The 25,086-nt window shown below is 51.8% G+C and overlaps 1 protein-coding gene across 1 annotated transcript in view; it reads left to right on the top strand.

The window, feature by feature from the left end:
• The window catches only part of P2RX3 (purinergic receptor P2X 3), a 29,548-nt gene extending 4,462 nt beyond the window's left edge, over positions 1-25,086 (top strand). Inside the window, exons 2-12 of the mRNA XM_012749946.3 lie at positions 3,626-3,761; positions 4,203-4,274; positions 4,454-4,517; positions 5,220-5,313; positions 5,667-5,744; positions 6,358-6,499; positions 7,095-7,231; positions 23,225-23,318; positions 23,562-23,627; positions 24,211-24,288; positions 24,665-25,086. Coding sequence (XP_012605400.1) covers positions 3,626-3,761; positions 4,203-4,274; positions 4,454-4,517; positions 5,220-5,313; positions 5,667-5,744; positions 6,358-6,499; positions 7,095-7,231; positions 23,225-23,318; positions 23,562-23,627; positions 24,211-24,288; positions 24,665-24,778 — 1,075 coding nt within the window. The 3' untranslated portion in view covers positions 24,779-25,086. The remainder of the gene's footprint in view (positions 1-3,625; positions 3,762-4,202; positions 4,275-4,453; positions 4,518-5,219; positions 5,314-5,666; positions 5,745-6,357; positions 6,500-7,094; positions 7,232-23,224; positions 23,319-23,561; positions 23,628-24,210; positions 24,289-24,664) is intronic.

The following is a 25,086-nucleotide window of genomic DNA, read 5'->3' as shown; positions in this document are numbered from 1 at the left end:
GGGGGTTATATGATAATAGTAATCTGAACTCTGCTTCTCATCTGCAAATCTTTCTGGACTTTTAAGGACAGGTGGAACGGTCCCAGAAAACCATTTCCTTAGCTCGACATTGAGAAATGTGTCCATTCTGTGGCTAGGCACACTGAGGTTCCAGAAGGGTGTGTTTAGACTGCAGCTTGCTCTCTGGTGAGTGTACAGCTGCAGCAAAAGCCATCGTAGCTGGGAGCAGAGAGCTTGGGCCCGAGACCTCACCCCCTTCCCTCTGCAGAGCCCCAGGCCTTGAGCTAACAATGCTCTTTCTGATAATTTCACTGTTTTTTCTAATGGGATGATCCCTGCTCTTCTGCTGGGACATAACATGGCCGATGAGATTTCTGTGTACGGCATACTCGCTCTAGAGATCTTAATAAAGCCCCTCCCCTTCAGTAAAAAAAAAAGAAAGCAAAAGTGCTGGGAAGGTAAAGCAAACGACATCACAGACCTCCATGGAGGTGCGGTGCTCATAAAAGCATTTTACAAGCATGCAAATAAACTCCTAATGGTGCATTAATCAGGGTGCTGCCTGCTATAAGCCAGTGCCAATAAAACAGGTAACAGGCTTGGAGCTATTTGCCACCACTGCGACTCCACCTTTTCTCTCCCACTCAGGAAAGCAAGCATTCATTATTCAAGCCTGTGACACTACCAAAAATGACAAGCCAGGCACATTATTGGCTCACACCTGTAAACCCAGTACATTGGGAGGCCGAGGCAGGAGGATTGTTTGATGCCACAAGTTCAAGACCAGCCTGGGCAACATAGCGTGACCCTGTCTCTCCAAAAAGTTAAAAGAAAAAAAAAGTGATAAATATGTGAGGTGATAGATATGTGAATTAGCTTGATATAATCATTCTATGATGTATATATATATATATATCAAAACATTCACAGTGTATGCCATAAATATATATGTATAATTATTACTTGTCCATAGTAAATGTTATTTACTTATCAAAATAAAAATTTAAATTTAAATATGAAGGAAAAGAGCATTCAAGTGAGTGAGGGAAGCCCCATTAAGGGGCTAATTCCAAACCCTCCAACTAGAAACTGAACAAGGAGCCCCTTGCAAACATCAGCTTATGTTTGCAGTAAACATAATAGTGGCATCCAACCTACAAGTGACTGTGACCCCAGCATGTCCTAGGAGTTGCTCCCCTTGGCATCTTCCAACAGTGGGAGGACCCCGAAGGTCATCCAAGCCAACCTCCGCACGAGGAAGGAGCCCTCTCTCAGCACACCCGGAAGATGAGCAGGCTCTTCCCAGGCTCGCAGTGCTCACCATCTCCACAGCAGCTGGCTTGGTTCTGGGCTTGCTGTGCTCACCCACCTCCTTATAAACGCCGTGGGTCAGCCCAGCCGTGCAGCTTCTCGGCTTCAAACTCCCACCGCTTTGTCTCCGCTGGGCTACACAGTCTCAAGTCCCTTGCACTCACCTTTATCTGATGTGATTTTCCAACTTTGTACCACCCTGGTTAGATGCAGAAAATGACCCTAACCCGGCATTTCCAAAAGTGCTGTCTCCTCATTTCTATGAGATGTCATTGGCACTTCCCCCAAACCTGACCTGGTTTCTAAGGTCAGATAAGATTGGGAGAAAATGAGGTTAACGAAATTTAGCAGATGTATTTGCTTATTGATACTGTGTGTTTCTCTCTGAAGGGGGGTGGGTTTCGCACAGCATTTCCCAAACGTATTCGATAAGGTTTTCTCATCTGTAGAACGGGGACAGTAACAGCAGCTACCTCCCAGTGTGCCATCAGGAACAAATGGAGCCGAGCAGAGGGCTGTAAGTGCAGTGTTAAGTGAAGCTGAACTGTGGCTTGCGCCTTGGGGGCTGCGATGGAAACGGAAAGGCAGGCGCCTAACAGAAGTGTGGAGGAAAGCGATGTTGTCAGCAAGTGTCTGCAGGTCTTTTTTGCTGCTAGGGAAGGCTGGGAGAGTCTGAGGAGGCAGGTGGGGATAGAAGAGAAGGAGACCCTGCCTCATCCACGTGGTCCCATAATGCTGCGGTCCCCAACCCCCTGGCCTTGGACCAGTATGAGGGCCGTGCCCTGTTAGGAACTGGGCCACATAGCCGGAGGTGAGCTGCAGGTGTGGAAGCTTCATCTGTATTTACAGCCACTCGCTCCCCATCACTCGCATCATCTCATAAGCTCCGCCTCCTGTCACAGCAGCAGCAGCATTAGATTCCCATCGGAGCAGGAACCCTACTTCAAACCACACATGCAAGGGATCTAGGTTGCACGTTCCTTATGAGAATCTAATGCCTGATGATCTGAGGTGGTGATGCTAGTGCTGGGGAGCAGCTGCAAATACAGATTATAATTAGCAGGAAGATTTGACTGCACAATAAATGTAATGTGCTTTGGCCGGGCGCAGTGGCTCACACCTGTAATCCTAGCACTCTGGGGAGGCCGAGGCGGGCAGATGGCTCAAGGTCAGGAGTTCAAAACCAGCCTGAGCAAGAGTGAGACCCCCGTCTCTACTAAAAATAGAAAGAAATTAATTGGCCAACTAAAAATAGATAGAAAAAATTAGCCGGACATGATGGTGCATGCTACTCAGGAGGCTGAGGGAGAAGAATCACTTGAGCCCAGGAGTTTGAGGTTGCTGTGAGCTAGGCTGACACCATGGCACTCTAGCCCGGGCAACAGAGTGAGACTGTCTCAAAAAAAAATAAAATAAAAAATGTAACGTGCTTGAATCATCCCCAAACCACCTCCCCGCCCCCCCCGCCCCCCATCCCGTGGAAAAACTGTCTTGCATGAAACTGGTCCCTGGTGCCAAAAAGCCTGGGGACCACTGACATAATGGCTTAAAGCTGCAGGGAAGCAGCAGTACAGGTAAATGGCCACTGGGTGGCAGCACGATCCAAGGAATAAGATATAGGGCTGTTCCCACCCAACCCCCAACCCCAGTTTCATTTACCTGCCAGGTAAAGGCTCAGCCACTGCCCCTCCCTTCCTCCTGTGTCCTTCTCAGCTGACATTTGGACAGATGGAGATTCTGCCAAGCACCCAGCTCCCAAAGGCAGGTTGTGCCTGGCAGATTGATGTGTTTACTGAACATCTACTGTGTGTTGGGATACAGCCGTGAACAAAGCTGAGATGCATAGGACCAGAAGCCTAGGATTCACGGCCCTTCTCTCTCTCTCTGATGCCTGCCAGAAAGGTGGCCTCCAGCTGGCAGGGAATGACTTTAACCTGTGCTTCCTCAACAGGGCCATATGGCCCTCAAGGGGGTGAAAATTGGTTCTCACTCTTTTTATGCATAAAGCACAAATATGCATACATTACATAAACAGATACCTGTGATATTAAAGTTTCATGAAAGGGAGAACAACTTGGGGGGGAGTCTAAAAAGGGACAAGGTGGGGTGGCAGTGGGGGAAAGGTGGAAAAACACTCTAAGCCAACCACGGGCTCAGCGTAGGTCCCAGGCCTCCAGCAAGGGCCGTCCCCGCTGCAGGCACACCCTGCCAGGCACGTCCTAGTGTTGGCAGGAAGGACACCTCTCCCGGCCTTTGCCTGCCGGGTCTAATGGACTCTTCTCTCTTTCTCTTCATCTCTGCCCTCCTGCCCCAGGTGGGTTTTCTTGCATGAGAAGGCGTACCAGGTGCGGGATTCCGCCATTGAGTCCTCGGTGGTAACCAAGGTGAAGGGCTTCGGACTCTATGCCAACAGGGTCATGGATGTGTCTGATTATGTGACCCCACCCCAGGTATGGTCTCCTGCCCCAGGGAGACACGTGGGTGCCCAGGCGCTGGGCGGGTTGGAGGGGAGGCAGCAGGGCAAGGAGAGTGCAGACAGGATTCCCAAACCAGAATCCCTGGGCTCAGTGGCCCAGAGAACCTGTCCCAGCAGCGGGGAGACAAGGGGGGACTTGGGCCCACGATCCTAGGCATCAGGAAAGCTGGGAGCCTCTCCAGGCTCTGCCACAACATTCCTGCGGTCAAGGACAACACACAAAGGGGCAAGAGGGACCATGCCGTGGTTGGAAAGAGCCCAGTGTGGATCCCAGCTCTGCCTTTGGTGGCTCCGTGGCCCTGGCCAAATACTGAACCCAAGCCTCGGTTTCCTCATTTGTAGAGTGGAGATAATAGTTCCTGCCTCACGGGTTGGGACTGTTGCATTTTTTTCCCTCCCTTCTTCTCCTTCCAAGGGCACTTCTGTCTTTGTCATCATCACCAAGATGATCGTTACTGAAAACCAGATGCAAGGATTCTGCCCAGAGGTGAGGGGAGGGAGGAAGGTTAGGGGAAGCAGGGGCAGGAGGGGAACCTTGGTGTGCATGAGGACGAGGGGGTGGTCTGGGAGCTGTGCCCTGGGACCTCCAGCTCCCGAGGATGCCTGTTGTGGGAGCCAGGCCAGGCCAGGGCCCTTCACCGACCTGCGCCCCTCGTGTGCCCACAGAGTGAGGACAAGTACCGCTGCGTGTCAGACAGCCAGTGCGGGCCAGAGCGCTTCCCGGGTGGGGGTGAGTGCGGCCCCTTCCCCACTCCTCACACCCTCAAATCGTTAGTGGGACCTGGGGGCAACCGTGGAGGAAATCCCCCCCTAAGAGAGCAAGTGGGAATCAGCCTGATCCAGATAATTCTGCAGGATTCATAGATGCTCACTGGGTGCCACACCCAGCGGGGGGTATGAAGGTGGCCTGGTCCCCACCCCCAGAGGAGTTCCCAGTCCAGGGATGATGGTGACAGACAGGGGCACTGTGAAGTGGCACGTGCTGTCCAGGAGATATTAATACAAAGGACTGTGGGGCCAAGGGAGGGAGAAAGATTGGTTCTGGGTGGGTGGCACCAAATGGCTTGAAGTGACATCTGGGATGGGCCCTGAAGATGAGTAGGATCTGGCAGGATAGAGGGGGCTTCAGAAAGGGCATTCCAGGCAGAAGGAGCAGCTGTAGCACAGGCTCAGAGGCAAGGAAGGAACAGCAAGGACGCCAGGGTCCTGGTGGCTGGGGCATGAGAACGGAGGGCAATCACCTCCCTTCAGCCAGGGCCAGGGCTTGGAAGGAGAGGGAGAAAGGTTGGCTCCCCTTTCCCTGCCTGTCCTTTTCCTCCACCTGCCACAGTCCCTGGAAGGGGGGTTGGGGGGGGCCCTGATGAGGGGTGGGGAGGATGAAGGGAGTGGCAAAGGGCAGGTACCCCCCCGCAGCTGTGGCTCCCCCTTTCAGGAATCCTTACTGGCCGCTGCGTGAACTACAGCTCTGCGCTCAGGACCTGTGAGATCCAGGGCTGGTGCCCCGCCGAGGTGGACACGGTGGAAATGTAAGGCCCTGAGCCAGGTGGGAGGAGGGAGGACCCCACCTGCTCCCCTTGGCCCGAGTGGGAGCCGTGTGTCTCCACGTCTCTGCACATCTCTGAGCTTGAGGAGGGCCTGTGGCTCCCCCAGGACTGTCCCTCGCTGGGGTGGCAAAGTGGCCTCAGAGCACCACCTTCCGCAGCCCATCTTGTCTGCCCCTCCCCTCCCTCTGGCCCCCTGGGGTGCCCTCTCAGAGGGCCCTTTATCTTCAGGGGGTCTCCCTTTAGGAGGAGTCTACCAGGAGAGGTGGCCCCTGGGGCAAAAGCCTCCTGTTTCCCCCCTTCCTCCGGAGGAGCTAAAGGCCTCCTGTCACCCACAGGCCCATCATGATGGAAGCCGAGAACTTCACTATTTTCATCAAGAACAGCATCCGTTTCCCCCTCTTCAACTTTGAGAAGTGAGTCCTCACTTCCTTCCTAAAGCAGAGATGCAGCACCGGTCCCTCCACCCGTCCTACCCCCTCCTCAGGAGACTGCAAATGTGCCACCCACCCACCGCCCTGGGGCTCCTAGTCCCAATGGGGGCCTGGACCACTGAGTAGCAGGTGGACTTTGGGGCCAGGTTCTCTGCCACCACCACCACCACCACCACCACCACCACCCACCCCACCCCCTACCCCCGCCTGGGGGCTCAGAACACAACTGGGACTTTTCCTTGGGGCAGGGGAGGGTCCTGGGTCACAGATGCCTTCAAAGGTCCAGCAGAGGGGCTCGTCCTGTCCCATTTGTTCCCTACATGAAGCCCAGGTGTGAATGACCCTTAGGTCAGCCCCTGCATCACTCATTTATTCCCCAGCTACCCGGCGGGCATCGATCTGCCCCGTGCAGGGCGCAGTGCCAGGCCCTGTTAGAAGTGCGTGGAGTACTCAGCCAGTGGCAGGGGGAGATCAGTGAGGACACACATACCCCTGATACAGGACAGGAAAAATGCAGGGAAATAGGGCAGGGAGACAGCGCCGCCCACTCGTGTAACCGTGGCCTTGCCTCTCTCCTGTCTTCCTCCCCGTCTAGGGGCAACCTCCTTCCCAACCTCACGGCCAGGGACATGAAGACGTGCCGCTTCCACCCCGACAAGGCCCCCTTCTGCCCCATCTTGCGGGTGGGGGACGTGGTCAAATTTGCGGGGCAGGATTTTGCCAAACTGGCCCGCACGGTGAGGACCTAGCGACCCTGACCGGGATGCTCAGCCTCCCCCAGACTCGGCCCCCCACCCCACCCCACCCCACCCCACCCACACCCCACCCCACCCCACCCCACCCCACCCACACCCCACCCCACCCCACCCACACCCCACCCACACCCCAAGCTCAGGGCGCCTCGGGGACTGGCGAGGAGCTGCCGCGAGACAGCGTCACCTGGTGGAAGCACGCGGGGCTGCAGCTGGCTCTGAGCCCGCGTCCCTTGTGTCCACCCCTGCGCCGAGCGGTCTTGCCTCCCCTCACCCACTTCCCCCAAGCCTCAGTTTCCCATTCCCGTCTTCACACTTCACCTCCGGGAGAGGCCTTAGATCTCTGGAAAGGGCCACACAGTGGGCAAGGGTAGCTTGGGAATGCAGATTCTAAAGTAGGATCCTGAGGCTCAGGGGTTCTCGCCCTAGCTGCGACACTTGGTCACTGTTTGTTCTCCCCGCCTCTTTCGACCTAGGGGATGGAAAGAAATCGGTTCTCATAAATCCCCCACTCCTACCCTGGCCGCGCGCAGGGGGTCAGAGGGCTGGGGGAGAGCTCATATCTGGCCCCTTTCTTCAGGGCGGAGTTGTGGGCATTAAGATCGGCTGGGTGTGCGACCTGGACAAGGCCTGGGACCAGTGCATCCCCCGATACTCCTTCACGCGGCTCGACAGCGTCTCTGAGAAGAGCAGCATCTCCCCAGGCTACAACTTCAGGTAATCCCCTGGGCTCCTGGGACCTCAGGTGAGGAGAAGGCAAGGGCTGTCGTTCTAAAGAACTTCATCTCCAGCAGCAATGTGTGTTGGGAAGAGAAGGTCCCACATCCCCACGGTTCAATCCCTCCATCAGGTTTTGACTCAAAATCTGGAAGAAGTGGCTCATGCCTGCAATCCTAGCACTCTGGGAGGCCGAGGCGGGCGGATTGCTCGAGGTCAGGAGTTCGAAACCAGCCTGAGCAAGAGCGAGACCTCGTCTCTACTATAAATAGAAAGAAATTAATTGGCCAACTAACATACATAGAAAAAATTAGCCAGGCATGGTGGCGCATGCCTGTAGTCCCAGCTACTAGGGAGGCTGAGGCAGGAGGATTGCTTGAGCCCAGGAGATTGAGGTTGCTGTGAGCTAGGGTGACACTATAGCGCTCTAGCCCAGGCAACAAAGTGAGACTCTGTCTCAAAAAAAAAAAAAAAAAAAAAAAAAAATCTGGAAGAACTCTCTAACAGCCATGAGGTGATGGGCGCCTGTCCCTGGAGGGTTCATGCCCAGGGTTCCTGCGCCAGGTCAGTAGTTAGACCAGATGGCCAAGGTCTCTCGATGTGCTAGGGTCTGTGATTCTTCTAAGCTCAGGCCCTAAAACTGTAATGTGCCTGAGGAACTCCCAGACAGCCCCTTTCCTGTCCAATGCCTGGATTTTCTAAGGTTTCTTGTTCCACCAAAAAAGGGTGATTACTGGTTATTCTTTCACTAAATGGCAATTTTGTGTTTCTGTCCATAACCAGGAAGTTTCATGGGTCATAGATAACAATTATAACTGTTATTAGTTCTTCTTCAATGCCTTTCCAAACAAGAACTCAAACCGGTCTTTATAATATCCCAGTGGCTTTGAGACTTAAGGGATCCTTTGGGGTTTTCTTCCATTTTGAAGAAAGGGAAAGAGAGGAAGCAGGGAACAAACTATTTAGAAGCAGCTGAAAGCCATTGAGCAAGCCTTGGCCTCCTCCCGTCCTAATTTCCCCACCTATGAAATGGCAATAGTACGGCTGTGATCTGGAGGATCCTGCTAGCTAATTCATGAAAACTTCAGCTCTCTGTTTTGTGTTTCTCTTAATTTTTTTTCTCTGTCATTCATGTATTGACTCATCCATTAAACACTTATGGATTGTCTACTATTGCTAGGGACTGTATTTGGTTATCTTAGATCAGCAATTCTCAAAGTGTGGGCCACAAGATCAACACCATTTTTTTTAAAGTTATATTTTATTTTTAATTGACAAATAATAATTGTATATACTTATAGGGTGCAATGTGATGTTTCAATACATGTATACATTGTGGATTTCTCTTAATATTTGAATATCCTGAAGTTGCTGGCAGGGACCTGATTAAGTTCAGGGTGTGTGTTATACACTAAACAGGCTCAATAGACTAAATGGGCAGTGATCAGGGAAAAAAAATATGTGTAAGAATATACACGTATTTTCAGTTATATATTCAAAGAATTGTTACTCAAATGTCCTTTGTTGTAGTGGTATTCTCTAATATAATGGCATACATAGGCCCAAAACAATCATTTTACCCTTTTTTACCCTAATTTGTAGCTTTAAGAAAAAATCACCCACCCCATTAAGCTTTGTACTTAATAGTTTAAAAAATATGTATATTCTCTGGAAAGAAGAATTTTTATAAATTGAAAGTGCTTTCATAATCAACTCCAAACTTTAAAAAAATCATAGGAAACAACACATATTTTAAAGTAGGTTAAAAATACTGTTTGGCTCCCTGGCAGAAATTGGCATATTTATTCAGTCAGTGCATCACACTGAGATCAATACAAAGGATATTTGTATGGTGGCTTAAAATAGTAACATATTAATAAAATTCTCCTGATCTAAAATGCAAGTTTTCATCTTCATAACTTCCCTCTGGCCATTGGGAATTCTTCAATCCTCCAAATAACTCATTTGGCAGGAACACTTGTGAAAAATGTAACTATTATGAAGACCCCAAACTATTGGCGTCATACAGTTTTAGAACAGCATCTAGAAGAATTGGTTTGGAGTTCTCTATCTCCAGCGGATTGTGCTACAGCTGCCTTCCCTCCCTCCCCACCTGAGCACAGCAGGATTTATGTGCCTGTGATAGACCTAGTCCTGAATCTGCTTGGGGACAGGGGACAGAGGGTCTCTAAGGACCCTGCCAGCATAATTCCCAGAGGTCTAAGGGAAGCCATGTGAGAGGTATGGGCCCCTCTTGGGACCACCCCCCCAACTGATCCCCTCCCCGAAGCCCTCCAGGCCAGAGTACAAAGGGACAAAGCTGCTTAATTGGACCCTTGTGATTTAAGAGCTGCCAGAGGGCCCAAAAAAGAGCCCTGATGTGGGGAAATATCTGATATCTGTGGCAAGCAGAGGGCTCTGCCCGAGCCCCCTCAAACCCCTCCACCTGGATGCCTCACCCCTACCCCCACCCTCATGCTGCCATCAAGCCACTGGCACTGCACTGACACCCCAGGCCTAGCTGAGAGCCCACGTGTGGAAGGCTGCAAGGCCACCTTCTGAGTCCTCCAATAAGAGACAAAAGGTTACAAAGCCAGGTTCAGTGCAAGACACAGTATGGTTTCCATGATACGGTTAAATGTATGCTGTTCTTTAGAATCTTGCAAAACCACTTATCAGTAGGAATGATGCTGACGTGCAAAGAGTTTTGTGCACTTTGGTTCATTGTTCCGCACCCACCCTACGTAATAGGTGCTCCAATGCTCCCACTTTACAGATGAGAAAATGGAGGCTCACAGAGTTGAATAAGGTTCTCAAAGTCACAGAGAGAGTAAGTGTGGGAGCCTGGATGCAAAACATATTTTCCTGGATGATCTCCACCCAGCCAGGAAGGCTAGGGACATTTGCACTTGTAAATCTTCAGAAAAACATGCCTGTGTGGTTGATACTCTCATCTCTGCTTAAAAACAAAGAATCTGAGTTCCAGGGAGGCTAAAAGACTAGCAGATGCTGGAGGCATAATTCATAGCCCAGCCTTTTGTCTCCCAAACAAATTCATTTGCCTCTCCCTCCAACAGAGGCCAGATTTTTCAACGTGTTCGCTCTGGAGGGAAAGGAATTATTCAGCCAAGATTTGGCCTTGTTTTAATCTGCAAACTCAGACATCCAGAGGCAGCTAGAGACTCACATTTCCATCTCTAATTACTTCTGCAGCTCCTTTGCAAATGCCACCCCCCTCCCCTTCTTTGCACAGCTCTTTGCCTGCAGAATCTGAGATTTCTAGAATTTATAGCTGTTGAAGAGCCCTTGGAAACACCTAGACTGAGGTGGTCATTTTACAGATGAGGAAGCAGAAGCTCCAAAGGGGAAGGACTTGTCCTAGGTCACGGGTGCATCTTAGAGTAGCCTTAGAGGTCACTGGATCCCAATTCCTACATCATGTCTCTGTGGCATAGCCCAAGACAAGGTGGCCTGTCCATCATCAGATGGCTCCAGTCATTGGAAAGGTGGCCTCACATTGAGCCAACCTGCGTCTCCCTTCAACTCCTACCCGGTGGACTTGGTGCTGTGCATCTACGTTAATCTTTGTGTGACCCCCCTAAAGGTTTCTGCTCCTCTCCTACTTGAAGTTGAGGAGAGAGATTTTATTTTTACTCCTCAGTCTATTCTGCATGGCTAAAAGATTCCATGGGCTGTTTTAGTACTTATGTGAAGCCTCTTTCCAAGTACAATGAAAGTGCAGTTGGTGTCATCGGGATTTGCAGTGGACAAAGTGTAGCATTTCTAAAAACAAGACCTGGCAAGAGTCACCAATTCAATGGTGCGCAGGTAAAAGACACCGCCAGCAGCACCCGGAATCTCAGACAAGGGGCTCTGCGCCATGGGCCAGGTTTCTGCAGCCCAGGTGGACCCAGGTGGAGGATTTTAACCAGAGCACTGCATTCTCCAGGCAGGCAGCGTTGTGAGTGCGTGTGTGCACGTGTGACTTAGAGAGTGGGTGTGTTTGTCGGTGGGTGAATGTGTGAGGCTGAGAATGAGTGTGTCAGTATGTGAGTGTGTGTGTGAGCATACAGGCATTGACGGTGCAATGACAGATTAAAAATACTGAATCCATCAGGGTCGCAGCAGGAAACAGATGGCATATTCAAACTGGGTAATTTGAGGCAAGTTTACTAAAGGGACTGTTTCAAAGGTGTGGGCAGGGTGTACGGAAACCACAGAGGAGAGTGCCCTGCCTGGAACAGTAACAGGACGTTGGTCTGAAGGGGCGAGGGGAGGAAGCCATCGCTGGAATCTGGAGACAGAGCTGTGAGCAGAGGACAGCCTGGAGGGGTGGCTGCGACCCAGGCAAGCCCCACCAGAAGCCAGAGCTGAGGCAAAGCAGCCCACTGAGGCAGCCCAGGGTGGATGAGGAAGGGAGGAGTGTGGATCCAAGTAGCAACAGTGGAGTTGTCCAGGACAAGTGCCAACAACTTTCATTTGTGAAATCATGGCCCTTCATTAATTTCAGAGGTCTCTAACCCCTTTATTCCCCTGAAGAAATCAGGGACCATTGCCCAAGAAAAATGTATGTATTTACAGACATGAGCAATTTCGCAGGCAATTTCTTTTTTTTTAAAGGATATTTTGTATTTCTACGATTAAGATATAAATGCATTCTCAGAGTGATGAATCCAAGCCATACTGATGTACACAGAATAATGACATGGGAACTCCCCTTCAATCCTCCAGGCCTGCTCCCCTTGCAGGAAGGTAACATCTGGGACAGTTTAGTGAGTTTCCTTCCAGTCCTTTTTCTATGTGTTTATATTTATGCAGCATAAAATTCCAGGACTATGTGGACTTCTAGAAGCCTATCCCTGGACCTCAGATTAAGAGCCGTAGAGTTAAGTTTGCAAAGCCCTTTCACATCTATTTTTTGTTTAGGAGGTGGGGACTTGCTCTGTCACCCAGGCTGGGGTGCAGCAATCATAGCTCACTGAAGCCTTGAACTCCTGGCCTCAAGCCATCCTTCTGCCTCAGCCTCCCATGTAGCTGGGGCTACAGGTGCATCCCACCATGCCTGGCTAATTTTTTAATTTTTTTTTAGAGACAGGGTCTTACTTACTATGTTGCCCAGGCTGGTCTCAGAACTCCAGGCCTCAAGCGATCCTCCCACCTTGGCCTCCCAAAGTGTTGGGATTACAGGTGTGAACCACTGTGCCTGGCCCACACCTATTTTTGACAGGATTCACAGCTCACCACCCACCCCAAAGGTAGGCTCAGAAAGATTTTGAGATTCCTGAGATCATACAACTGAATTAAGAGGCACATCAGGAGGCAAACCCAGGGACTTGATCTATATCAATTGCTCTCAGCCACCTTCCGCCATCACCGGGCTTGCAAAAAGTAAAAAAAAAACAAACTGTAGGAGATATACTGCTGGAGTGATTGATGGGAGAGAAGCTAAACAGTGCATTTAGCAATGCCTGATTTCTTGTTTCTACACTGAGAGTTCCTAAGACAGCTTTGCTACTAAAAGGCAACACAGTTTTGGATTTCCTCTCTTGGTGTCTGGGACAAAAAAACACTTGTTCAGCTGCTAGATGTTCCTGGTGCAGTAGGTGTTTCTAGTGATCGTCTCGTGTTGGAAATCTACCCACAGCAGCTTTCATGAAGCTCTAAGAGTTGGCGCCTGTTCCGCTTCCATGCAGAAACGTGTGGATCAGCAAGATCTTAGGCCAATTGACAGAGACAGAATTGAAGTACACCCTTGGCTTTGAGCACTCTCTCTACAATCTGGATTTTTCTCCTTCCAAAAGCCGTAGAGTAATGTGTTAAAAGCAGCCAGCGCCATCATTTCCACAGAAACACTTGAAAGCTCTCTTCCACGGGGCATGCGTTTGCTTGAATTCTCAGGGTCCGCTTTCTTCTTCGCCTTCGTCGGGTTTCAGTGCGAGGTGGGGCGATGAGAGACATCCTGGATTTACACAGCCCTTTATAACGTTCATGTCGACCCGATCCTCACAGCAACCAGTATTATTGGGACAAAATATTAGCTAACATCCATTGAGCATTTATCAAGGAGCCAGGGACTTGGCAAGTGCTCTGTGTGGAGTATCTCGTGGACCCTGAAGATTGAGCACTGTGTAGCTGGAAAGCTGAGGCTCAGGGGTTTCACTGACCTGCCCAAGGCCACGCAGCTCCTACTGCTGGAGCGGGAATTCAAACCCTAGCAGTCCGGCTCCAGAGCCTGGGGTTGCATCCACAAGTATCCTGGTAGGACCAATATGGTTGCCCCCACTTTACAGATGAGGAAACTGAGGCCAAGAAGATCAGTTCCAGGAGCAGACAGCTAGTCACCTGGCTCTCAGGTACATCTTCTGGCTCCACGTCCGTTGATCTTTCCCTACCTCCTTAATTAAAGATAAATTAATAGCAATACATTTTTCAAAAGATCAATAACAAACCACTTTTTTTTATTTCGACATATTATGGGGGTACAGATTTTAAGGATTAACAAGCCATTTTTAAATATCTGCCTTTGAGGTTGATTAGTTTCCTGGAATATGAGTAGATAAGCATGGCTTTGGGCCCTTCTCTAAGGGGAGGAGTTCCAGCCTGCTCTAAGATGTTGCCCCACCCTGATGCAAAGAGTCTGCCAGGAGATATTTTCCCATCGGCATGAAATCAACTGTAAAAGTGTATTTCAGCTGGCAAATTTACTTTTCTTCGCCAGGCAAAGCTTTGCTGAGAACACCACCTCCCTTACTAAGAAACCCAAATTCCAGGCCCAAGTTTTCCCTTGCAAGTTGAACCAGGCTCCCCGGCAAGTTTGTTGCTGTTTTTCCTGCTGCTACAACAGTTACGAGGCTCTGCTTTAGGAAGGAATTTCCACCACTCTATCTGAGGATGGATCATTTCTAAACAGCGATAGCTTCCAGGGGATTTGTACATCGTGATGAAAACCCTTCTCCATTCCGCAAACATTTATTGACTGCTGCAAATGTCAGCTCGGCGTCAGGAAGCTCTTCTAATGGTTGGAGCTAGCCAGAGCCACAGTTGGGCCGTTCCTACAGGTAGTGAGTTTCCTTGCACTGGGGGTATTCAGGCATCAGCAGGGAACCCCCTCATGGATAACGTGGGGAGAACTTCCAAGGTCTCTTCCAACTTCCAGCTTGTGTCACATGCTGGGCTTTGTGGCTGATACAGAGATGAACCAGACCAGTTCCCAGGATCAAGGGAGTTTTAATTTAGTGGAAATGACAAACCCAAATAACAAAAATGTTTATACAAAAAAAAAATATTTTGTGCTGCAGCAGGCCAAGGATAATCAAGATGAGGCAGAGGAGAAGCAGAGAGGGCCCAGGCTGTGGGCTAGGGTTTAGGCCTTGCCATGGATGCTCAGTGTGACTGTAAGCAATTCTCACCCCCTCTGTGGGCCTCAGTTTCCTCCCCTGTAAAATGGGCTCGTTAAACGTAGTAATCTCTAAGCCCCCTTCAAGCTCCACAAGTCTGAATCCGTGTGTGTGGGTGTCTGGGGAAGTGCTTTGGGAACTCGGGTTGCCGAAGCGTTCGCTATTATTTATAGACCTCTCACGTTGGAATGGAGCTCCAGCCCTGCCCTGCAGAAGCACGTCTGACAAATGATTTATTGCGGTAATTGACGTTTGTACTTACTCATTCTTTATCTATTGCTGCTAATGGCATAAGGAAGCACAGGCACACACAGCAAAAGCCTCAGCACCGTTAGGCCTCAGAATTATTCGATTTGCTCCTGTGTTGGGGGTGTCCTGTCTGGCCACAGAACAGATGTGTCAGGTGAAAGTCCCAGCAGGAGAGAACATTCAGCCAGGGTTTGTGAAGAAACTTACACAACAGGAACCAACATGGAAGCCGAGGCACTCAGGCAGGACCAAAGTGGGAAGCTGTTCCCACCCCAGGCCCGCAGCCGCCATAGCGGGAATGGGAGCCTGGTTTTGCCAGAGTGACACAGACACAGCAAAAACACGACAGAGCAAATCAGGGAGGCAGGGAGCAGGCTCGTAGCCCCCTCCTCTCTCCTTCCTGCCACTGGTCCCCTGCAGACCAACCCCTCAGAAACCCGAGTGGGGGAGAGCCAGGGAATGTGGCCCGTGGGGACTGCCGAGACCAGAGACACAGAGACACGGGGTCTAGGGACACGTGCAGAGTAGGCGGCGCCCCAGGTCACCATCCCCACTTTCCTTCCAGTGCCTGGGCTCAGGTGGTCCTTCCAGCTGGGCCATCAGAGAAGCTGCTGGCCCTGACAACTCCAGCCCTGACCGTGCCCTGGGGGCTTCTTTCCACTTCCCCAGCTCAGCGCTAGCCGGGTGTCCGGGCTCTGTTCTCTCGCCTGATACTTATGGCATCCTCGTGGTCGCTGCCACGCTGTGCTTCCCTCCACAGCTGAGGTGTTTTCTCAGGGAAGCAGCAGGGGTAGGCAGGTGCTTTGGATTCAAGCGGCCCAGGTTCAGACCCCAGCTGTGCCCTGCAGGCCCGGTAGCCTGAGCACTGCTGTACTTTTCTCCAGCCTATAAAATCACGACAGTGTGGCCTGATGACCAATCGATAATACTAATTGAAAGTGGTGTGCCAGGCACTGTGCTCAGCCTCCACATCCAGTAGCTCATTTAATCCTCTCAACAACCCTACATCTATTGCTGTTATCTCCATTTTACAGATAGGGAAACTGAGACCAGAGAGGTAATTTGCCCAAGGTCGTATAAATGAATTCAAGTGGCAAAGGCAGGACTGTCTCATTTCAAAGTCCCTAAGTGCCCAGTTACCCCTTTGCGCTGTTGTTTGTTTTGAGGCCTAAATGAAATAATGGGTGTAGAGTCCTCTAGCCTAGTCCTTAGCCAGGAGTAAGTGCTCCACATATATTATTTCCCCCCTCTTTCCACATTTCCTCGGTACAGGGCCTGGCTCCCACCAAGAGCACCTACTTTTCCACCTAGCCATCTGCCGTTTTCTGTTTGGTTCAGAAACAGCCTGCAGGTAGCGCCTTATACTAGCTCTAGCTGCAGAATTGGGAGCATGTGGAGAAGTCAAAGTCAGCAGGATGGAACCTTGAGGACAGCATTCCTAAACTCAATCTTTGAGATGTCCAGAACCTCAGAAATTCGTTCTTCCAGCAGGCATCTACTCACCCTCACTGTGGTCACTGGGCCTTTGGGCAAACAGGGACGGTGAGACCTGGCTCACAGTCCATAGTCCAGCGATAACTACAGTCTGGTGTGGCAGACACTGCAGTGGAGGCCTGAGTCCTAGTGGGGACAGGAAAGCCCAGGGCCTTTCCCAGCTCAGCTGGGAAACCAGCTTTCTGGAGGAAAAGAACACAAAACCCTGCTTTGTAGTGTTTACCAATGTACTGTGCTGTGAGCACCACCATGGCCAATTTCAGACTACAAGTGTGAAGTCACTAAAACGTGGAATTGGGAAGAGACGCACACAGTTGGCTCTGCTAGCTGGGGCGTGCGGATGCAGCCACTCCACTTCCATTAGTTCCTACCCTCCAGCCCACTGGCCCTCTTTCAGCTTCTTCAGAAACACCCTGTCCTTTCCCAGGAGAGGGCTTGCCGTTCCCTCAGCCAGGAAAGCTGCTCTTGCCTCTGCCCTTTTAACCCCTTCCTCCAAGTGTCAGCTTTAGCGTCACTCTGACACGAAGCCTTGCCTGCCCCCAGCCTAACTGGGCCCATCGAGCGGTGCTCCTCTCCTCCCAGCCCTTCCATACGTCCGATGTTAGCTATGCATGGGATCGTGGGATTAGTGCGTATTTCTCTCCCTCTCATGAGAGCCGAGCTCAGCAATGCGTGGGTGTGCTCTAAATATTTGTTATATGCTGAAAGAATGAGAGGGGCCATCTGAGCAGGGCCCTAATGGATGAATAGGAGTTTGCAAGGTGGAAAAGGGGAGTAGCGGGGAGCAGTGGGCAGAAGCATAGAGGCCTATGTCTGTGGAGTGTGCTCAGGAAATACAGGTAGTCTGGTGAGACTGGAACTGGAGTGGTGGGACCTGCAGATGAGGCAGGTGGCCTGGGCCAGGTTGAGAGGACCAAGGTATCCAGTGGTGGTGTCATTCTCACCAACCCCATTTCCTAACCATGAAAACCAAAGCTATCTGGTAAGAATCAGAGGACTTGGGAGAAATCAAGGAATAGCTTGGGGCTGGGGTGTCGGCTGGGGTCCTGACGACACTGCATGGCTCCTCTGTGCTTCCTGTTCTACTCTCAGCCAACGACTCTCTGGCTGTCGGGTCCCACCTAGCAAATGCCAAAGGGCCCCCCATCTGGAGAACAGAAAGAAATTAGCCAGGACCTAACAGAAACCAGGCAACAGAAAGAATAATCTCGAATGCTGGCTAAGGGTGTGGGCTCTGCAGCTGACTGCCTGGGTCTGAATCCCAGCTTCACTCACTGTTAGTTTTGTGACCTCAGACAAGCAGCTAACCTCTCTGATCCTGACTCCTCGGCTTTGAAATGGGAATCACAGTAGAACTTAATTTCACGGTGCGGCTGTGAGCATTAAATGAGCTAATGAGTGTAAAGCACTTAGCACAATGCCAGGTACAGAGTAAGCGCTCAATATAGGGTGGCTGTTATCATCGCTAATTATCCTCAGGAGTCAAAAGAGTATTAATGGTTAAAGTAAATGTAAAAATTACTTCATTTTATCCTGATGCTAGGCTAAGATAAGAAAGAAAACAGACATGTTTTAAGCACTTACGATATATGGGCACTCTCTCAACTCATCCTCTTCCTGGCCCTTTCTCTTCCCATTTTCAGTGGAGGTAAAAAGCTTAGGGAGGTGGAGTGACTTATGCAGGGCCAAGAAGCTAATTCAGGACAGACGGCCATTGTACCATACCCAGCTCCCCTGAGGACTTCTTAGGGGGCTGATTCCTAGGATGTAGCATCATGGTAACTTGCCCTCTGTCTGTGTAATCCTGAGTAATTCCCCAGCTTCAACTCACTCTTTGTCCTTTAGCAGATTATTTCTCCTTCCTGAGCCTCCATATTCCCAGCTATGAAATCATGGGAATTTGTAACAGTCAGGGTTAGTGTTGCTAATTGCTGTAACAAACAAACCCCTCCTCTCAGTGGCTTAACACGAAGGTGTGTTTCTTGCTCCTGGCCCAGTGCACTGGGGGCCAGCGGGGGTGGGGAGCTCCATGCATTCAGAGATCTGGGCTCCTGCCATCTTGACTCAGTCTACCCTGGGGCTTCAGAGTCCTCCCCTGGCTCCTGAGCAACTGGCCATCAGGTGAGGACAGGGAGGATGTGGACGGTACACTGCTCCAAACCACCTCAGCACAGACGTAACGAACCTCACTTCCATTCCCATTTCACTGGCAGGAATAGTCCTGGGGCCCCAGCTAGACGCAAAGGCCTGCGATACATGGTCCAATCACATACAAGAGAGGGGATAACCCAGCCCCTGGTGACCACTGAGCCATCTCTGCCGCAGGGTGGGCCGGATCCTGCGATCCCCACCGACCATACTGGAGTGCAGAGTTGGGGCTCCCAGTTCATTCCTCTGTCTGCAGCCTGGGCCTGCCCTCCCTGAGCTCTGTTCCTCCTCCCTCCACCCGGGAAGAGAACCCGTCCCTGCCAAGCCTCCTCTCAGGGTGGGTGGTTGGTGAGATAATGATCTTACCATGCTTATTGCCTCTTGGAAGGCAGGTGCTGGAGAAAAACCAAGTCCGCTTTGATTTTTCTCCCTGTTCCTTTCACATTCCGTCCCAGGATAAATTTAGCCAGCCCTCGCTTTGAACGGCAGTGCCCGGGATGCGACTTTTTGTTCTCAGAGTCGCTGTCAGAGCCGTTTTCATGGTTGCAGCCTTAGGCCAGCAATGAAGACTTCAGGACCAGGCAGGCCCAGCCAGCCTCTGCCCTGCCCCAGACATCTGTGACCCACCTTTTCACCCCTGCCCAGTCCCCACGGGCAGTAGTTGCCACATCTCTGAGACAAGGGCCTTGAATTCTTCAGTGATGTGAGACAGAACGCTGAATGTAGAAGGGCTTTGAGATCTTGCACGAGGGCTGCCCCATCCTTACCAGCCACGGAGAGCACAGAGGCAGGACAGCTCAGGGGGCAAAAGCATGGACTCTGGAGGCATCAGTCTGGGTGGGAAGCCTGGCTCAGGCAAGTTATTTCTCATCTGTCTCCTCACCTGTAGCACGGGTCACCAGCAGCGTAGTCTTCATGAGATTAATGGAGATGCTTATATCAAGGGATCTGCATCATTTCTGGGGCTCTATAAACAGTGGGCATGGAGATGGTGAGGGTCTATGCTTATCCTCAGCCCAACCTGAATGCCAGAGTAAGGACTTTCTGGAACCTTCTGCCCATTCCAGATACTTCTTTCCTAGACTTCTTTACAGTATTCTGAAAGGCCTCTTGGAGAATCATGTTCTTGGACCTCATCATCTTTGTAGATGCGGCACCCTTTCTGCTGTTTGTCCCACTGTTCTCCTGCTGCTGTGACTTGAATTCATTCTGTTTTGCCTTGTTGTGAAGCTCTCTTCCCCCACCACCCAGAGTGTAACTAACCATCGTTTTAAAGACAGGTGAGCCCCACCCGTCTTTCCCTGACCTCCAAGCCTCCTTCCACATAGGTGGTTGCACTTCTCTCCTGTCGACTCTGGGCCGTACTCTCTCTGGAGAAGACCCTCTTGCCTCCCTGCCTCTCCCTTCAGTGGCAAAGTGTGTGGGCACACACCTTCCGGGTCAGGCTCTCCCAGAAACCTTTTTCTCACTGAGTGGTTTTCAGCCTTACTCGGGCAACAGGTGCCTCACTCAGGCACACAGGCTTTGGCCGTGCCCACACACAGGCAGAGACAGGAGGTATGCCACCTGTTCCCCGGCGCTCCTTCCTGACCAGATAAAAGCTCTCTAGGCCTGAGCTTCCTCCTCTGTAAAATGGGGGTGGCAAGGGTGGTTGTCCTGAGAGGGAACAGTAGGTGACCTCAGAACAGGTGACTGAATAAAGAGACTGTGCACAAAGGTGTACTCAGGGTGAAAGGCACCAGCAATACTGGTGAAGGGCCTCAGCGCTGGCAACGTGGGCCACCTGCTATCACCTGGCAGGGGCGAGGAGGTGGGGAGCAGTTCCCAGAACCTGTAGAGCTAAGCCACTGTCAGAGATTCAGCAGACTAAAATCATGCTGCATCTTTCTTTCTGCCCACCCTCTGATCTCCCATCAGGGCCTCCCAGCGGCTGACCCCACCTGGAAACGGAGGGCAGGCAGCTTGGTGGACTTTTTTTTTTTTCCTTTTTTACTGGAAGGTACTGCACAGTGGGGGATGCCCCTCTCAATTTGGGGAATTTCAAAGTAGTTTTTCTTGCAGCAGGTTCTAGGGGCTGAAAGATTAACAGACATCTCTGTCCTAAAGTCTGGGAAATTAGAAGACTTCTCTGTCCTAAGGTCTAGGAGGTTGAAAGACATCTCTGTCCATGGAGGCTGAGACGCAGGATGCAGGCAAGTGTCAAGTCCAAACTATTATCCCCGTCCTCTGACTCCTTTCTTGGAAAAATCACCGGCAAAGGCAATAGCGTTGAGTAGCCTCAGGCAGGGAGCAGATCCGCAAGAGCAGCTCTTTACTGTAGGATGAAACAGGTCTGTCTCCAAGAGTGGAGACAGACACCAACTCACTCATTGCAGAACAGACTCCCAGGGGTCAGTGCCGGACAGAGAATGGGTGTGTAAGCAGACAGAACATCTAACAAAAGAATCTCAATGGCGCCCGGCTAGAGGGGCTGGTCTCAGCAAGTGCTTATGCCTCCCCTCAACAGACCAGCGAGGGGCGCATGGGCACACCCACTTTTATAGACGTGGACACTGACACCCTGTCTAAGGCCTAAGTAACACAAAAGGCCAAGCTGCTAGCCAGGTGCAGCCAGGATTTAGGCTCATTTCTGCCTGACACCAAAGTTCCCCACAACCAGATGGCGGCAAGAGCAGACAGTGGCCAATGTTTTATGATTTAAGGTGACCCTTCCCCATCATAAATTTTCTTCCTCCCGCACCTGTATGTAATCCCTCCATTATTGATGAGCCTGGGCTGAGCGTGCCCGTCTCCCTGGTGTACAGTTTCAGATGCAGGTATCTCTGGGAGGAGTATCACATCAATCATTGAACACCGTGAGGGAATGAGTTTCCAGACCCCTGCGGGGAGAGGCCTGGGAACCGGTGGGGACCTGTGGGGACTGGAAACACTGAAAGGGACACACAGAATAGAATAAGAGTGATGCCAACCCCACACCATGAAGGAGCTTTCTGGGCCCTTTGACTCTCAGCATCTCACTCAGTCCTCACCACTTTCCAAGGATATTGGCTTCAGGAGCCCATTTTATAGCTGTGGGACAGTAGCCCAAAGACATTACACCTGGCTAATGTTAGAGTTTTGCCTGTGATAGGCAGAGCCACACAGGGGAACGTGCACTGACTTTGGAAGCCAAAAACTGATGCAATTCGAATCCCAAGCCCAAGTGCTTAATAGCTGCAAAAACTACAGGCAAATCTGTTCCCCGCCATAGGCATCTGCAAAATGGGGGGATAAACACCCACCTCTGATCACTCTCCTGAGTCCCCAGCATAGTACATGGCACCCAGCAGCCAAGGCATAGAGGGCGTGGAGGTCAAAGTCTTGAACGTGGGCAAATCTAGCACCAGGTCTTGCTGGCTGGAAGTTCCTGGACAAGCCCCCCAAGCCCCTTGGAGCCTCAACTGAGACATAGAGCAGCACTCGCCCATCTGTATTATAAATTTATAAAGAAAAGGAATTTATTTCTTACCGTTGTGGAGGCTGAGAAGTCCAGTCCAAGTTCGAGGAGCCACATCTGATGAGAGTCTTCTCGATCGTGGGGACTCTGCAGGACTCAGCTGGCACAGGGTATGACACGGGTAGGGGCTGAGCGTGCTGATGTGCTAGCTCGGGTCTCTTTTCCTCTTCTTACAGAGCCTCAAGTGCCCCTCCCACGATAGCCCATGAATCCATGAATCCAGGAATGGATTAATCCATTCATGAGGGCAGAGCCAATGTCCTCTTAAAGGCCCCGCCTCTCAATACTGTCACATGCGGATTAAGTTTCAATATGAGTTTTGGAGAGGACAGTCAAACCATTGCACTATCCCATAGGTTGTTGCACAGGTGAAAGGAGATGAGGTATCTGAAAGCACTTTTAAAAACTGTTCGAGAAATGTAAACATATTTCTTTAAACATAACAACAGGCAGCATCAGCGAATATTTCCTGAGTGCTCACTGTGTTCCAGGCACTGTTCTAAGCTCCCGACACACGTAATTACGCTCAATTCTCATGGCAAACCTAAGAAGCAAGACTTTTGTATCATTCCCACTCACAAGTGAGGAAATTGATTCTCAGAGAGGTTAAGCAACTGGCCTAGGGTTGCACAGCTGGTGAACAGCAGAGAAGGAGACTCACACGGATAGAACTGAGGAAGCTTGGAGTCCAGCCATAGCTCAAACTTTTGTATGCACCAGAATCATTTAGGGAAATTATTTAAAAGGCAGAGTCTAGGGTAGGGGTCCTCAAACTTTTTAAACAGGGGGCCAGTTCACTGTCCCTCGGACCGTTGGAAAGTGCGCCCTGTGGGCCCGGGATGAGTCGGCTGCTAAGCACGACAGGCAGCTGCAGCAAAAACACCCAGCCGGGCCAGATGAATGTCCTAGGCTGGCGGCATGTGGCCCGTGGGCTGTAGTTTGAGGACGCCTGGTCTAGGGCTCCACCACAGACATGTTGATTCTATGGGTTTGAGGTCGGGCCCAGGAATCTGCTTTTTTAACAAGCCCCCAAGATGATGCCGGTGCAGAGGGTCAGCTCACCACACAGGGAGGACCATGGCAGGTGTTTGCAAACCATCAGGAAGGGTTGCTCAGTAGGTGAGGCTCGCAGGGCTCTAGAGGAGCCAGAAGGTTCAGGCCGGAGAGACAGGAGCCCACGGTGAGACCACCTTCACCTCTGGCCTCCAGGTTTGCCAAGTACTACAAAATGGAGAACGGCAGCGAGTACCGCACACTCCTGAAGGCTTTCGGCATCCGTTTCGACGTGCTGGTGTACGGAAATGTGAGTCCTGGGGCCAGGCAGACGGGGTGGCCAGGACGGGAGGACAGGGGAGGTGACCCAGACCTGCTCATGGTCCCTGAAAAGGCTTTGACACCCTCGGTCGGTGGCTCTCCTGTATCCTCACCTGTGCCATGAAGGGGTGGGACCTGCTGAGCCACCAAGAACCCTTCTGGCTCCAAGTTCAGCCACAAGCCTCACCTCCACCCTCTGCCCACGCACCTTGGTCTTTCTTTGTGCACACAGGCTGGCAAGTTCAACATCATCCCCACTATCATCAGCTCCGTGGCGGCCTTTACTTCCGTGGGAGTGGTGAGTCCAGCCCTGCAGGCTGACAGGAGGCCAGTGAGCATGGGGCCCGGCCTGGCGCGGGTGGGCAGGGGAGTGACCGGGGCAAGCCCCCCCCCCCCACCAGGTGCGGCAGCTCCTTCAGCTCGCCCCGCTGCGTGGGCCCTGGCTGGACCATCTCCAATCACGGAGCGCTCGTTACCTCCTGTTACACAGTTGCTGTTTCTCACCGTGAAGGTGGGAGAAGAGACGCCAGGGTTGCCACAGACCTGAGATGCCTTAATGAGGAGCAGAGCCTGCATGGCTGGGTGGGGACATAGCCCTGCTCCCAGGGACTTCTACCCCTGCTCCTCCCACCAAGCCCTCTCTCTGCTTTTTGTGGTCTGGGGAGGACCCCACGGGAAGGCAGGCCAGGAAGACACCCTGCACAGCCCCTGGGCATTTTTCTAAGAGGAAAACATCCATCAGCCCGGGACTTGCCTCCCACCAGCCTGCTGTCTGCACAGTTTGGGCAGCTCAGGGGCTGCCTGAGCCCACGGCTTCCTGCCACCATGCTCCTACCCACCCCAGGGCACCCTCTGAGCCGGCCCTGCCTCTCCTCCTCCAGGGGACTGTGCTCTGCGACATCATCCTGCTCAACTTCCTCAAGGGGGCCGACCAGTACAAAGCCAAGAAGTTTGAGGAGGTGAGTTGGGGACAGGGCAGGGAGTGGCGCTGGGCCCCAGGGGACTCTCAGGGGCTTCCCTTTTGGGATCTTCTGAAGGGGAGTTCATTGGGCCTCAGTGCATATTTCAGGTCCACACAAGAGAGAGTTTGGCCAAGAGTGGGCTCTGAAGACAATCTTGGGGGCTCTGCGGATCATCACTGCCAACATCCCCCACCCCCATCGTCCCCTCTCCATTTCCAGCTGGGGGATTACTCAGGTTTCTGTTTGCCCTTGGGCTACACAGAAAAAGTCTTGGGTCACACGGACTTGCCCTAGCTGCCCCAGTGACCAGGCCAGGGTCCCTCACCGCTGAGCCTGTCAAACAGGGACACATAACAGGACCCTCTGCCTGCAGGTGAATGAGACAACGCTGAAAGTTGCGGCCTTGACCAGCCCAGCGTACCCCAACGACCAGACCACGGAGGAAAAGCAGTCCACAGACTCGGGGGCATACTCCATAGGCCACTAGGGCCTCTTCCCCGGGCCCCACACTCACCCTTGGGCTCCAGGCCTCCCACAGGGGACCCCAGCTGAGCAAGGGGGTAGGGGAGGAGAGGGGCTGTCATTTATGCTGCTCACCCCATGAGGCCGCAGCTGGGACTCAGGCTTCTGGGCCTCCCTTTCTCTGGCAGACAGGGAGGGCCCCCCCCGCTAAGACCCCAATCTCACCTTCACCCCTTGCCTCCACCCCTTCTCTGCTTCCCAGGACCCCAGGGGCAGTAGCGCCTGAGTCATCCCTTTCCAAAGAGTAGAGATAATATTGTTAGGACAAGTGGC

This window comes from Microcebus murinus, chromosome 4 (genome assembly GCF_040939455.1).
Source record: "Microcebus murinus isolate Inina chromosome 4, M.murinus_Inina_mat1.0, whole genome shotgun sequence".
Taxonomy (NCBI): Eukaryota; Metazoa; Chordata; class Mammalia; order Primates; family Cheirogaleidae; genus Microcebus; species Microcebus murinus.
This window is presented reverse-complemented; position numbering and strand designations above follow the sequence as displayed.